General features: G+C 38.6%; 1 protein-coding gene across 14 annotated transcripts in view; it reads left to right on the plus strand.

Annotated features, from left to right (window-relative positions):
• Window positions 1-14,073, plus strand: part of srcin1b (SRC kinase signaling inhibitor 1b) — an 87,800-nt gene that overhangs the window by 39,726 nt on the left and 34,001 nt on the right. For 12 of the 14 annotated variants that reach the window (XM_067488920.1, XM_067488923.1, XM_067488926.1 and 9 more), the window contains one exon: window positions 954-980. The exons of the other annotated variants lie outside the window; for them this stretch is intronic. In XM_067488920.1, the coding sequence (XP_067345021.1) occupies window positions 954-980 (27 nt within the window). The remainder of the gene's footprint in view (window positions 1-953; window positions 981-14,073) is intronic. 14 annotated transcript variants of the gene reach the window in all.

The raw sequence follows: 14,073 nt of genomic DNA on the forward strand, positions 1-14,073 counted from the left end.
GTTAAAGTTTTTTTTTTTTTTTTTGTCTTCAGATAGAAGAACATGGGGCTGAGAACAAGTTGGGAGGTATTGAGACTGTTGGCTCATGTTATTTTTTTGACAGTAACAAATTAGAACAGTCAGAAAAAGTCTTATTTGTTAATGGAGGCACTTTGAAGCATAGGAATTGGAGCAGAAAGGGAAAACATGTTTAGATTAGCCAGTATCTCTGAAACAAAAGTACAATGTGAAAATATTAATTGTTGGGAATGAAATGGTTGTTAAAGATGGTCACACATACAGGCTCAGCAGCTTGTATATTTAAGAATCTCACCTGTGGTGACCTTAAACTTGGCTTCTTCCCAGCTGAGCTTCCTAATCCATTGTCAGTGCGGGGCCTTAATCCTGCTCCTGGGTCCAAACCACACAACTCTTCATCTGGGACATGTGTGGATGTGTCTAGGCCTTTATCATTGGTGTATGTGTGTGAAGTCACATTTGATTAGTTGCTGAGAAGCAATTACAAGCAATTAAAGTCTTCTAATGATGGCAGTGAGGGACAGCACCAGTTAATCTAGTTATCATCACAGTATTTAGCAGATCGTTTTTGCGCCAACTGCACAAAAAAGGGTGTTTGCTTAAGATTTACCTTTGGTCATTTAAGTAAAATGCTGAAGCATATTGCACCTGCTGCATAAAAATAATTTATCATCAAACCTCTTCTAGTTTGAGTCTCACTTTCTTATATCACTGACACATCTTTACATGGGCCTTTACAGCCCTTTTGTCTTTCAGTGCTCGTTCTAGTAGACGCTCCCTTGCGTCATCTTTTAATAGTGTGTTTTTTGCAGCTTAACACAAGCAAATGTCTCACACTCAATCCCTTTTTTTTTTTTTTTTTTTTTTTTTTTTTTATACCCTCCCCTGTCCCTTTTCTGTCTCCTTTGCTCTTTCTTTTTCTTTCCCCCTTCCAGCAACAACCAAACTACTGGAGCTTCAAGGTCAGTGCCAATATTGTGTTTGTGTTTCAGTGTGAAATCTGTGCCTCTGTGTGCGTTTGTCTCTATAATAGGATAACTTTCCATTGTGTCTTTGCATGTCTTTTTGTCATTGCACTTAGTGTTGGTCACATGTTGGCACACGCTTTTGTGTTTATCTATCTTGTAGTGCTTGCAGTGGCATTTCTTTGGGGTCAAGTAAACAGAAAGCTTGACTAGAAATGGAGAGTGATTACTGGCAGGCAAGAAAAACCTTCTGAGTCCCTTAAGTGCACGTAAGGTTTCTGATCTAAATATGGTTACTTATATCATAGCACCACCACTGTACAAATGATTGTAGGTACCTGTGGTATAGTTTTTGGAATTATTAAATGCAGAAGGTCAGGTTCTTGAAAAAGACTGCACATTGTCCAACGCTAATATATTTTTAGGAACCTTCATGGTTTGAATCATAATTACTGTAGTGATCTTCTGGCATATCCTTTAGTGGTATCATAAGATTCACATTTGTTGTTTAAGTGAACATGTTTCACAAGTATTGGATGGATGCCTTGAAATGTGTCGCACACAATCTTCTTACAATGAACTGATAAGTAACTTACTTACTTTTTATGTAGTATGGAAATTGCGGGTTTGACTGCTTTTAGCCCTTGGGGCAGTTACACCTGGGTTATTCGATTAGCTGCAGGAAAGCTGAGCAGTCCCAGCTATAGTAATGCAGACAGTTGTATGTCAGTAGTGTAATATTATTGATGCCCTCGCCTTTGTTTTAGGGAATATTAATGTAATGTGTCCTGTATGACAGACTTGATGTAGTGGCAGAATATTAGGGCGATGGGATTACATGTCATGAAGCAAAAATCATGAGCCAAACTTAAACCCACACTGTTACAAACACATGGTGTGGCTGTAGAGCTTTTGAACCATTTGGATACTTCTGAAAGTATGCCCACGTTGCCGAATGCCCCCATCGAACTAAAACCTAATTTCAGTTGGAGCTAAAAGATTTACCAAGCAGTGACCAGGTTTGGATGTAAATACTGTAGTTCTGAAAAATGTGCAGCCATTAGTGGTCATCAGTCACTGCCAGCTTTTTGCTCTCTTATTAGTCATTAGCTTTGGCTTTAACACTCCCAGCTGGTTTTAAGTTTCCAAACTGAAAGATTTGATGCTCATGCAACGATGAATTCCCACCAGGCATGTTTGGGCCAGATTAATCAAAATCTGCTCCTTGAGTTTTCTTGAATGGGCAATAGCATTTAAATGTAAATGTGGACTAATTCCTCTGCCCAACACTGCAGCTTATGTGCATTCAGTAATTCAAGGGAAGCTGCAGTGTGGTTTATTAAGTGAGAATGTAATTCTACCAGTTACTGAGAGGAATCCGTGTTGTGGCTTTTTGTGGTGTAATGAGAATCTGAGGTCTTTTTTTTTTTTTTAAATGGTGGAGAAGCATTTTTAAAGGATGCCTCACCGAGCACAAATGGCACCGGAAGCATTTGGATTAAGATGTTCAGGTTCTTCTGAGCGTTTCAGCTTTTTTCCTACTAAGTGACCAGTCCAGACAGAAATTGTTGACGGTGTGTTCTCTGGATTATCTAGAGTATTTGGGATATTCTGTGGAAAAACGTGATGCTGTTGAAGTTCTTTAAAGGCAGGTGGGTGGAGGCTGAAATCTCACATATCTGAAATGTCTTTAATCTGTTTTCTACTATTACTACTTATTAACTACTACTACCCTCAGACTAAAAGGCAATTATCTGTTTTCCTATCAGCTCCACAATCTAAGGCTATATTGCATTATTAGCGCAGACCTGAATACACTATGTTCATTGAACGGACCCTTTTGACCTTTAGCCTGTGAAACATTGTGTTGTAGTAAATGCTAACTGAAGCACTTAGTGCATTTTACAGCAGCCTAACTATACAATTGCTTGATATTCTGAAAAGCTGCTTGCATATCCAGTGCTGATACAGTGAATATAAACTATGGAAGGATTTTCTGAAATTGAACAGTAGAAAAGCTGTTGCTTCGGAATAAAATGAGGTGTAAAATGTTTGCTATATTTTACAGTATTGACACTTAATCCCAAAGGAAAATACCAAAGCAATAATCTGCTCTATCAACAACTACTGCCTGAGCATCCAAGGCCTTAAATATTTTCTGTTAAAAAGCTTTGTCATTGTCCAAAAACAAAATGGTTGAAAATGTATTTTCAACTTTTATCAAAACCTGTCTTAGTAAATTTGGTAAATAATCTTAGTCGATGCCATGCCTACTGAGGTCCTATGCCCAGAATAGAAATGGCTATTGAATTGTATTCTATGTTTAATTTCAGTTCAATTTGCACACATGGCACCCAATCACAGTAACTCAGTAAGGCCAGGACCATAGAGACTATACATCCAAGAGATAAACCCAACAAATCCACTAGAAGACAATAAAGTCAGACTTTAAGGGAAGAAACATCGAGCACAACCAGACTTTGAGTAGGTGGCCAAATGCCTCAACTGGTAAGAATGAGTGGAAAGAGAAAAGAAAAACCAAGAAGCAACAGAAAAACATGTCGTATGGCCTGTATGTCCCAGTACCTGCAGAAAGATATATGGAAAACGTGAAGCACAGCTACAGGAGAAAGAGGGCACACAATTACTGATATGCAGTGGTGCTATTCAAAGGTCTAGAGTCAGGAGAGCAGCTCAGCGCATGAGAGAGTCCTCCCACCAGTTTATAGTAGCATAACTAAGAGATGGTTCAGTGGGAACCAGAGCCAGCTGTAACTGTAAGCTTTATCAAAAAAGGAATATTTAAGCCTAGTCTGAAAGTAGAGAGAGTTTCTGTGTTCAGAACCTGAGCTGGAGAGGAGCTTGATAGCTAAAGGCTCCACTACCCACTCTACCTTTGGGAACTCTGTGAGGTCTTTAAGATACAATAGGGCTTCATTATTTAGAGCTTTGGAGGAGGCAGCCATGAAAGTGTCAGCCACACCTGATCAAACACAAAGTGGCTTTTCACTGATCGTGCATCATTGTCTTTCAGCTGCCCCTTAGATTTGTTTCGTCCTGGAGTCTACCACTGCAGTCAAGTGATTAAAAAGAAATTACAGAGACCTATAACTTATAAAACTAGGACATAACATGTATATCAATCCATGTCTAGAAACAGCCCCCACCCACAGACAGGGTAAGGATGTTGGTTTAATGTTTTTATGGGATTTGTGGACAATAAGAAAAATAACACCAATATTTCTAAAGCGTGTTGTAGTGGTGCTAATTGCAGCAGTATTGAGAGTACTAATAGTATTATAATGTGCATTCTGATGTAATTAAATTGTTGGTAAAACCTAGTCACTGTTTTATCACCTAAAATCTTTCCATAGGTTTTCAGGTTCCTTTCTTTCATGTACTGCTGCACTTGCAGCTCTCAGTACATTTCCCTCATTTGTTTAGCTGGTGACAAACACACATGCCGTTTTTTTCCCCATTTGTTGCTAGTCTGCATCTCCTACACGATTGGTTATCGCTCCCCTTCCTTTCAGGGAGTCGAGGACTTTCGGCTCCTCTCCCGATGCAATAGAAACCCCTGCAGCAGTGCACTGCTGTGCTCATGTGTGCGAGGGTGTGTGTGTGTTTAATAGCCCCCTGCCGCTCGCTTTGATGTTTCATTGGTTTGCCAGCTTGCTAAGTGCACACACATACATGGGTGATACTCCCACCGCAAAATCACATCAGAGATTAGCAAATACTTACCATTAGATGCAAGCACCCACACATTTTTGAGCATGCACAGACTTGCTGTGGTCATGGGCACATCAAATATGGAACAAGCGTACATATATTATGCACACATTTCACGACTCCCTCTCACACGTTTCCCCCACATCCTCAAAACAGACAGAAGGAATCGTCAGGGTGTCTACAGAAGTGAACATGGATTCCAACGCTAACCTGTGACTGCTGCTGCCACTGACGCTGTCAACACCACAATGGAGCCGAGTGCTGCTTAATTCTCCGCTTTTCATCAATCCCAGCCTCACTTATACAAATATTAATGCTCCATTTTATGTCTGTTGTGCTCTTGTCTTTCTGTCTGGTGTCACCAAAGCAATCACAGCTTGTTGTCTTGTCGCTCGGGCTCAGCATCGAATTTGGAAAAATGTACCACACTGTGGACTTACACAGGAAAGTGGATCCATTTGTAGCTACCTCCAGACAGTGCAGCTGTCTTCAGTTCTGAGAAAACTATAATAGAGTAAAAATGACCCATACTGACAATAAGAAGAAAATGGTTAATTAGAAAATATTATTCTAGAATAATGGAATGTTCTGTACCGTACGTAAGTGTGCAGCTCATTATGCCTTTTTGTACTTGTGCGTCATACATGGCATAGGACCCTACACCCCACAACATTGATTGCTCTGATTCTCTGCTTCTGTTGGTTCACTGGTTGTATAGACAATCTCCTCTGATGTCTTCTGTTTCTTTGCCTTGCAGCAATTTCAGTAAAAGCAACTGCTTTTTAACATCTGCCACAATCCCAATGTGATCTGCTCAGTTTCACTCACTACTGTTTGGAGAACAACAAAGAAACTCACCACAGTAGCTAAGAAAACTCATCTTGGTGGCACAGAAGCCCCTCTGCCAGCTTGTGGTTAGCTGATGTAATTGCACAGCGACACAAATATAGACGCCGGCATAGCCCACTTGAGTAAAGTGTTGTGTAGTGGACAGATTGGCCATTTCATACATTTCTTTTCAAATTCCCCTTTTTGTGTTAGGGTATAGAAATAACAATGGTACAGAGTTTTTGGTCATATTTGTAAAAACTGTATAAAGGTCTTTGTTTCCCATGACAATGGCTGAGTGATGACTGACAGCTGACATTGCTGGGAGACCAGTTGTCAACTTTCATGTTGTGCTACTATAATCTCAATAACCCATGAATGTTGATACAAACTGTTTATTTATTTTCATTTCATTTATTTTTTTTTTTACTCCTCAAAGTCAACAAAGCATCTTTTTTGGTGGTGGGGGGCGGCAGAGGCAAACTAGTGCAGTGAGAGAGAGGGGGGGGGGGGTAACCAGCCAACAGCCAACAGCCAACAGCCGAAAAACCAATAAATACAAACTGTCACAATAGATCATATGAACCAAATTTGCCAGATATTACTGTGTGTGTATATAATTACTGTGAAGTAATAATAAAGACGGTAAATAAAAAGTAATTGGTTTCAAAAGAGCTATTTAAATTTAATTATTCAGGATGAGGATATACCAGCACAGCAGGGGGTCTCTGACTGTTCAATTAGAAAGAAATACTGCATATTCAATAGAAAACGCAGCAGCCCACTGACAGAACTCACTGTAGTGATACTACTTACCACATTGATGTTTTGGCTTTCATACACTATGTCGCTGTCCGTGGCTGAAGACAGTCTCCAATAAATGGTGCTGTCTGAGCAATGGGTTTTTGAAACCCCATCCCCCAGAATTAAAGTTTTTAAAACTGAATTGTTTTGAATCAGCTCAGTAAATCTTTATCATATGATGATATGAGCCATACGTTTGTTTGGTTTTGCCACAAAAAACAGAGGCACAAAAACAAGGGGGGTTAAAGCCATTTTTTTTTTTTTTGTTGAATTTAAATATAGAAACAACACTGACTACATAGCTACATCAAGGGGAAACAAACTGATGTTGCTCGTCCTAAAGTCCTGTGTTTTTCATCCACCCTGGCCTCCTCTAAATTATGTCACCAAACTCCTATATTTACCACGGCCTCAGGATGTCGCCAGTTTCCTTGCTTATAATGCTCATATCAGTAGGTTGTATGTGACCTGCCAAACCGTACATGGGGCTGATAATGACATTGGGAGCATGATGTTGAATGAGTTGAAAATTGCTTTCCAGATACCATCAGTCACTACTATATGAACTGACTGGGAGCATCTGACAAAGAGGGAGCTGTTGTCAGATGCAAGTCATAAAAAATGTTCACTGAAAATCTAAGTAATGTTTGGGGAATATAGAGTAATGTCAGAATTTGTCATCAACCAGTGTCCCCACTGTTTAGTGTATACTGATGCTTTTCCTGGGATGTTTTTTATTTTTTACTGTTTTAAAAGCTTTTTCCAGTTACTGATGTGACTCTTTGCTTAGCAGTCTTGAGAGTATCGTATGACAAAGAGTTGTCTGCAAACATCTGTGAAAAACTTTTCTTTACAAAGCTGTTTAGTTTTAAAGCATCTGTGAAACTTCAGGGAGTCTGAGAGCTTTGCGAGGCACTTGTCTGTGTTCCACAATCCTTGTATAGAGAATGTGCTCATTCTCTATACAGAGAGGCATCCCCAGACTACCCCTGCCATATTTGTCCCAGTGAGCTAGCTCAACGCTAACCCATTCAGGCAAGCGCTTTTGTTGCCCTTGTGCTGTTTGGCTGTTGATACGATGCTTGGTGGAAAATCACTATTCCCCAATCTGACTCAGAATAGCAGTGTTTTCCATTGCTAAAAGGCTTAGGAGACCGACTGCTGCAGTGTTGCCTGGCTGGCACTGAGCTAAGGCACGTGGCCAGAATCACTTATTGACACTTCACTGCCATCTGCCAAGACTGCAAGGTTTGCTTAGCAGGCTACACATTAATAGGCCTGAACTCTGTGGAAAGCTGTAACAGGATGAAAAGTTCCCTCTAGATTTTATGTGAAGACCATTATCTTTCATTGTAGGCAGTAAATCTTCAGTAATATAGAGCAGAAACAGGCGTAAACGCTGTGTTTTAACTGAACACATGGCTGACTGTGTACGGGCAATGGGATTTTATTTTAGGGGCACAAAGTCAGGTGATGCCAAGGTTAAGCCCCGATTGCATTATTGCACATGCGAAGATACTTGAACCTGGACTCACTAGTTCAGCAGGGGCCATCTGTGCAGGGGAGTGAGCAAAGGTTCACCTCCTCTCCCCTAAAAACAAGCACCCTTAAGCAGGACAGTTAACCCCTAGCTGCTCCTGTGGAGCTGCTCTGTGGGGAATGGAACAGGACTGTGGCTAAACCGTGTCATGTGTTCTGCTCGCCTCCTTCACCTGCCTGCTCTCCCTCAGGCTGTGGTTGGTCTGTCGTCTTGCATCATTCAGTGATGGCTGCACTGTAACAGTTCCAAACGTGACACCGCATTTTATGAGCAATACATGTTTATAGACCAAGGATTTTGACATTATTAGTCTCATTGGAAAGGAATGCAGTGTTAATGCCCGTGAAATCCCAGGTTTCGGGTGGGTCAGCTGTGTGTAGGGGGGCACGGTACAGCTGCCTTGTCAGTCAAGACCTCGTGCATTAGCTGGTGGGAAAGCTACGTCCGAGTACCCAATCGGTGTTTGAAAGGTGGAGGTTCAGCAGTCCACAAAGGATGAGTATGCTTTTACAGAGCTGATGTTGAGGTTTAAGCTTTTAAAGAAAGAACTGGATTCATATTTATACAAGTCTACAATAACGTCTTCTATCACATTGTCAAGAAGACGAGCTAATGAAGCCAAATAGGAAACAATGATTCTCTTTTCTTGCCTTTAAACATGCTGGAAATCGAGGTAAGGGTCAACTGTACACAGTGGAATGTCACATTTAATGTAAATCTAGAGAATGTCTAGTGTTTCTGTGATGGGCTCAAAGGAACATTTTTCATTTTAGAATTGATTGAATATTTTATAGAACCTTCATGTGGTTAGGGCTGCAACTATGTACTGATAATTATAATCTGAAAGTAAACCATTCAATCAATCCTAATATGTTTGCAGTGTTGGGCTGGACTTGTTACTCAAATGTAATATATTAGTCCTTACAGTTTTACATTTCAAAATGAAGATTGCTTCACTTATTACTTCATTTATTAGCCCCTGTCAAAATGTACTTGTTTCATTACTGGGTATATGAGTTTTGATAGGGTTATGGTCTGAAAGATGAACAGAGAGTTAACAGTGGAAATAAGTAACATTACATCCATTAAAAACGCAGACAGCAGCTTAAGTAGTTCTTTTTTTCCTGCTGTTGAATCCAGTTTTAGTTGTTTAGCTACAAAGGGCTCATCTTTGTTGGGGTGTATCTTCAAGCTTCACATTGTTGTGCTGTCTTTATAAGTGTTTCAAGAGGTTTGAGGTTGTTATTATTTTTCCCCCAGTGGAAGGAATCTTACCACGACCTGCACACAACATACATGATACAATACATTATCACATTTTGTCCTGACAAAATCAAAGTAGTGGCAATATTTCCAGCAACTGAACGTAGACACTTCTTCACTGCCAGCTTATTGCTTATGGTGCTGCTAATGGTGACGTCAAACGCAACAACTGTGAATGTTAAATGTCAAGTTTCAAATTAATTTCTGCAGAGGGAGGGAATAATGTTAGTAATTATTACTGAAATTGTATTTGTAGGCTTAAACACTACTTGTTACTTGGAGAATAATAATAATATAGCAGCAATTTAGTCAACTTCACTTTGATGACCAACTGCACTAATACTATATTAATACAAAGACAATTAAACAATATGGATATTACCATAAAGCCTTGGTAATTAATTAGTTATGTTATGAGCTATTTTTTTATACAGTTTATCCAAAAGTATTCACAGTACTTAACTTTTCCATTTTGTTATGTTACAGCCTTGTTTCAAAATGGATTAAATTATTTTTCCCAACATTCTACAAGCAATACCTCATAATGACAATGTGAAAGATGTTTGTTTGAAGTCTTTGCAAATGTATTAAAAATAAAAACAAATCGCCTTGTTTGCTTAATACTTCGTCAAAGCACCTTTAGCACCAATTACAGCCTCAAGTTTTTGAGAATGATGCTACAAGCTTGACAAACCTATTTTGGGGCAGTTTCTCTCATTTTTTTTTTGCAGCACCTCTCAAGCTCCATCAGGTTGGATGGGGAGCTTTGGTGCACAGCTTTTTTCAGATCTTTCCAGAAATGTTCAATAGGGTTCAAGTCTGGGCTCTGACTGCTCCACTCAAGAACATTCGGAGTTGTTCCTGTAGCCACTGCTTTGTTATCTTGGCTGTGGGCTTAGGGTCATTGTCCTGTTGATGATGAAAGATGAATCACTGCCCCAGTGTGAGGTCAAGAACTCTCTGGAGGTGGGCTGTCGTGTGCCTTTTACTGAGGCTTTTCCAAATCGTGTTCAATCAACCGAATTTCCCACAGGTGGACTCCAATTAAATTATAGAAACAGGATCCACCAGAGATCAATTTTGAGTGTCATGGCAAAGGCCATGAATACTTATGTACATGTGATTCCTTTCTTTTCCTTTTTTATAGTGGTGGGAATACAGACATAATACTCAGAGCAACATAAACAGTGACACCCTCGCTTTTTTTATTTATTTTTTTCCCTCCTCCATTATAAGCTCTTTGCCAGCTCTGGGGTTGAATTTTCTAATGTGCAAGCTCAACCTTCCACCAAGTGAAATCACTTTCTTGCAAAATATATATCAGAGATTTGTAATGTCAATTTTTTCCAGTATTTACAACCCTATTACTGTTGTGATTATTTGTGGTAGGACGAGGATACTGTGCAGTAACTTGTTAAATGGTAGTGAAGGAAAAAAGAAACTTGTAGAAGAGAGGTTTATGATGTTGGGTTGGCTGCTGTTGATGTCAGTTAATATAAATCAAATTAAACACAAAATAAAACCATGTCAACTCTGGGATTGAATCTAGTAATTATAGTCTGTGATAATGGAAAAACATCAAAGACATTTTAGGCTAATTTTAGAAAGTTCTACATCCTGACATGTTACTTTAAAATGTCATCATGAAATAATAACGATCTTGCAATTACAGCACCATCTGGGCTTGATGTCACAATGTTGTACAGATTTACTGAGACTGGAGGCTGCTTGTGTACTCTGAGGTTTTTGAAGGACGCCTGCACTGATTTTCAACATGGTTCTTATGGTTCTACTTTGGGTAGTACATGTACGAAAATGTCATTAAACTTCCCATTGACTTCCCTATATCAAACTATCTCTCTGCTTTTAGCTGAAAAAAGATGACATCACCTGGAGGAACCTTCACTTCAGATTATGTCATCTTGTTACTCACACTATGAGGTTTGTAATCAAGGTCAACCTGCTTTTCCGGAGTTCCCTAGATGACATCATCTGAACTCCTAATGATGAAAAAGGCCTCCAGGTGATGTCATCTGGAGGTTTTCAGCTAAAATTGGAGAAATATTTGATTATAGGAAGTCAGAGGGATGTTTAAAAGCATGAATGTACAAAGGGAGAAAGTTGAAATTTGGGGAAGTTGCCTTTTAAGAGCTAAAATCATTCTGTCACTTTGCAACAATGAAGACTCTGCAGTAGAAAACAGTACAGCGCATATATTAAATAGATGGTCATTATGAAAACTTGACACTTCTATTCCTAAACATCAGGCAGCCAGAAAGGTGGAACAAGTGAGATTATACCCGTCTATTCAGTGTGTTCCCTCATTGGGCTCAGCTCAATTTTCTATGGAAAACCCTCTGATATGGATTTTAAGTCTCGACTGTATTCAGCTCATGAAATTCATAAAATACCTCATGCAAGGAAATATAAAACGGCATTTTTCTGACTGACTGTGTTTACTCAGTACTTTAGATTTCAGACAGCTGATGTTTTACGTATGCAAATTCAGTAGCAGCAGGTTCAACTTCAGACTTGTGCTTTATTTCCATTATTTCTTTTAATGACTAAGTTCACTTTGTTCTGTAAATGCATTTAGGAGATACTAAAGTCAAGGATGATGCGCAATCATCTTAATCGTCTTAATGTTGGCTGGTTTTCTTATAATTCTATGATTATTAACAAAATAATTTCAGGCTTTAAACTGTTGATTTGAATATTTCAGCTAAACATTTTTATTTTAAGTATTTTTTTTTTTTTTTCCCTAATTGAATACTTAACCCGACTATTATTTTCTAGGTTTATCTGATAATAAGAAATGAGAGATAATTGGTAGAGCTGAACTGTATAACAGTATTTTCCTGTGCGTATTGCATGTTACTGCAGTGGGTTCTGAGCAGTTTAAAAATCTCTGTTCATAATGTTAAATCTTAAAGTTTTAAGTAGTGTAGGTATCGCTAACATTTGAAGGGAAAAGTTCTTAAAGGTCAATTTATAAATGTTGTGTACTGTCAACAACCTCCACACAGACAATAAAATCCAAAATCTGATGTAATAATGAGTAATGTCAATCATTCTGTTACTTGAATTAGCTTGTTTTTCTATGTTTCCATAAATTATGTCGAGAAATTGTTAAAAAAATAGTGCCCCAAATGTATTAATGTAAAGGCGTGTTTGTGTGTGTATATTATTATTCTATTAATATAATAATATTAATAAGCTGCGTATTTACTGAATTTATTGATTAGTTATTTGGCCTAATTTTCTTCAGTCCAAGTTTATCTTCTAATATTGAATTTTAGCTCATCTGCAAAACAAATACTGAATATCAGCATATACTTTCCCCTACATTTATTTAACTGATCACTGTAGTTACTTTTCATTTACTTTTTTAAACTGCAAATAAGGTTGGTAAAATCTGGTCCATCTTTATATTTTGCAAGATTAAAGTTTCCAAAAATTACTTTGGGTATATCAGGCATTTTTTGTAAATGATCAGAGTCCTTCATCAACCTCTGTTTGCCAGTTAATTCTCTGTTGACTGTCTAATCGACCAATAACAGAAGCTCTACATTTGTGCCTAATTGTTGTTGGTTTTCAAATGATATGCCTCATTTTACCAAGTGAAAAAGCTTTTAGGCTGATGACTAACTGATGTGTTTGTATCTTGGGTAAACTTATAAAAGAAGCAGCAGGAAACAAATTGCAACAGAAACGCTCCCATTAAGTTTATGCTAGACGAGCTTAGAAGTGGTTTCTCACGTTAACAAAAGTGATATTTGACAAAATAATCATCTCTTTTGTGCTGCTGTCTGAGGAACTTACTTAAACCACAACATCTGACTGCCCCAGGAGTAGTGATGTGATGTAAAGTGGTTTTCCAGTTCCCCTCTGATGTGTGTCTCAGTATTCAGTCAGTACCTTTTTCCTTTCAGGACTCGCACATGAATATTTAGCAATTAATGTTATGATATTATACATCAGAAACCGTTTTTCAAAGACGACAAGATGTGAATGGAATAGAGAGGATGAAAACCAACACTGCTTTTAAATCTCCTAAATGCAGATGTAAAATCTCGTTCTGAGGAAGATCTGTTTTGAAAGTATTGCTCTTGAGCTGTGGAAACACTGCTGAAAGGTCTTTTTTTTTTAAGCTTGAAACTTTATTTGTTTTAAATTTCAATATTTGACTTGGCATATTTAAACATCTCACCAACACATGTTCCAGCTCTCTTGAGACAATTACATTTACACTTCACTCATGAAAATGCATCAAATACATCACACAATTCTCCATGAAGTGAATTTATTAAGTCTATTGTGTAATTATCAGCTACTTTCTGTCATGACTTCTCATGGCAACCAGTTACTCAGCTGACAACTGCATATTTCCTGTTGTGAGTAAATGGTAGCTCAGCATTAAAGGAGGAGGAGGTCCACTGAGAGACCCTATGATAAAGTTTATTGTCCGTTACTGAAAATGAAGCAGCAGCCTCAGACAGGCCTTCAGTTTTTTAATGTGAGGAGAAGCTCCACTGCAGCAAATACAGATCGTGACTTTCTCTCCAGAAATCTGCTCTGTTCTGTTTCTTCTTTCTTCATGTTTGGTTTTTTGCTTTCCTGTGCAGTTAGGTTCTGGGATGCTCTTCCTCCAACCTTTATCTTCCCTTTTAATTTGTTTCTTCACAGTTCACTAAACACCAACTTTCTAATTCCTGCTTCCTTTTCTTCTCACTAGCATGATTCATATGTGGTTTGAGCCAGAAGGTGTGCGCCGTTTGGCTGACAAACACGCTCCAAGAACATTAATCTTCAAACATATGAAAGGCAGCACACTTAATCTGTCAGGCTGCTTCCTCTTTTGGTGCATGTGTGGGGTTTCTACAGTTTTAAAGGAAAAAGAAAAAGCAGCATAGTCCCAGAAAA

This window comes from Channa argus, chromosome 20, assembly GCF_033026475.1.
Source record: "Channa argus isolate prfri chromosome 20, Channa argus male v1.0, whole genome shotgun sequence".
NCBI lineage: Eukaryota > Metazoa > Chordata > Actinopteri > Anabantiformes > Channidae > Channa > Channa argus.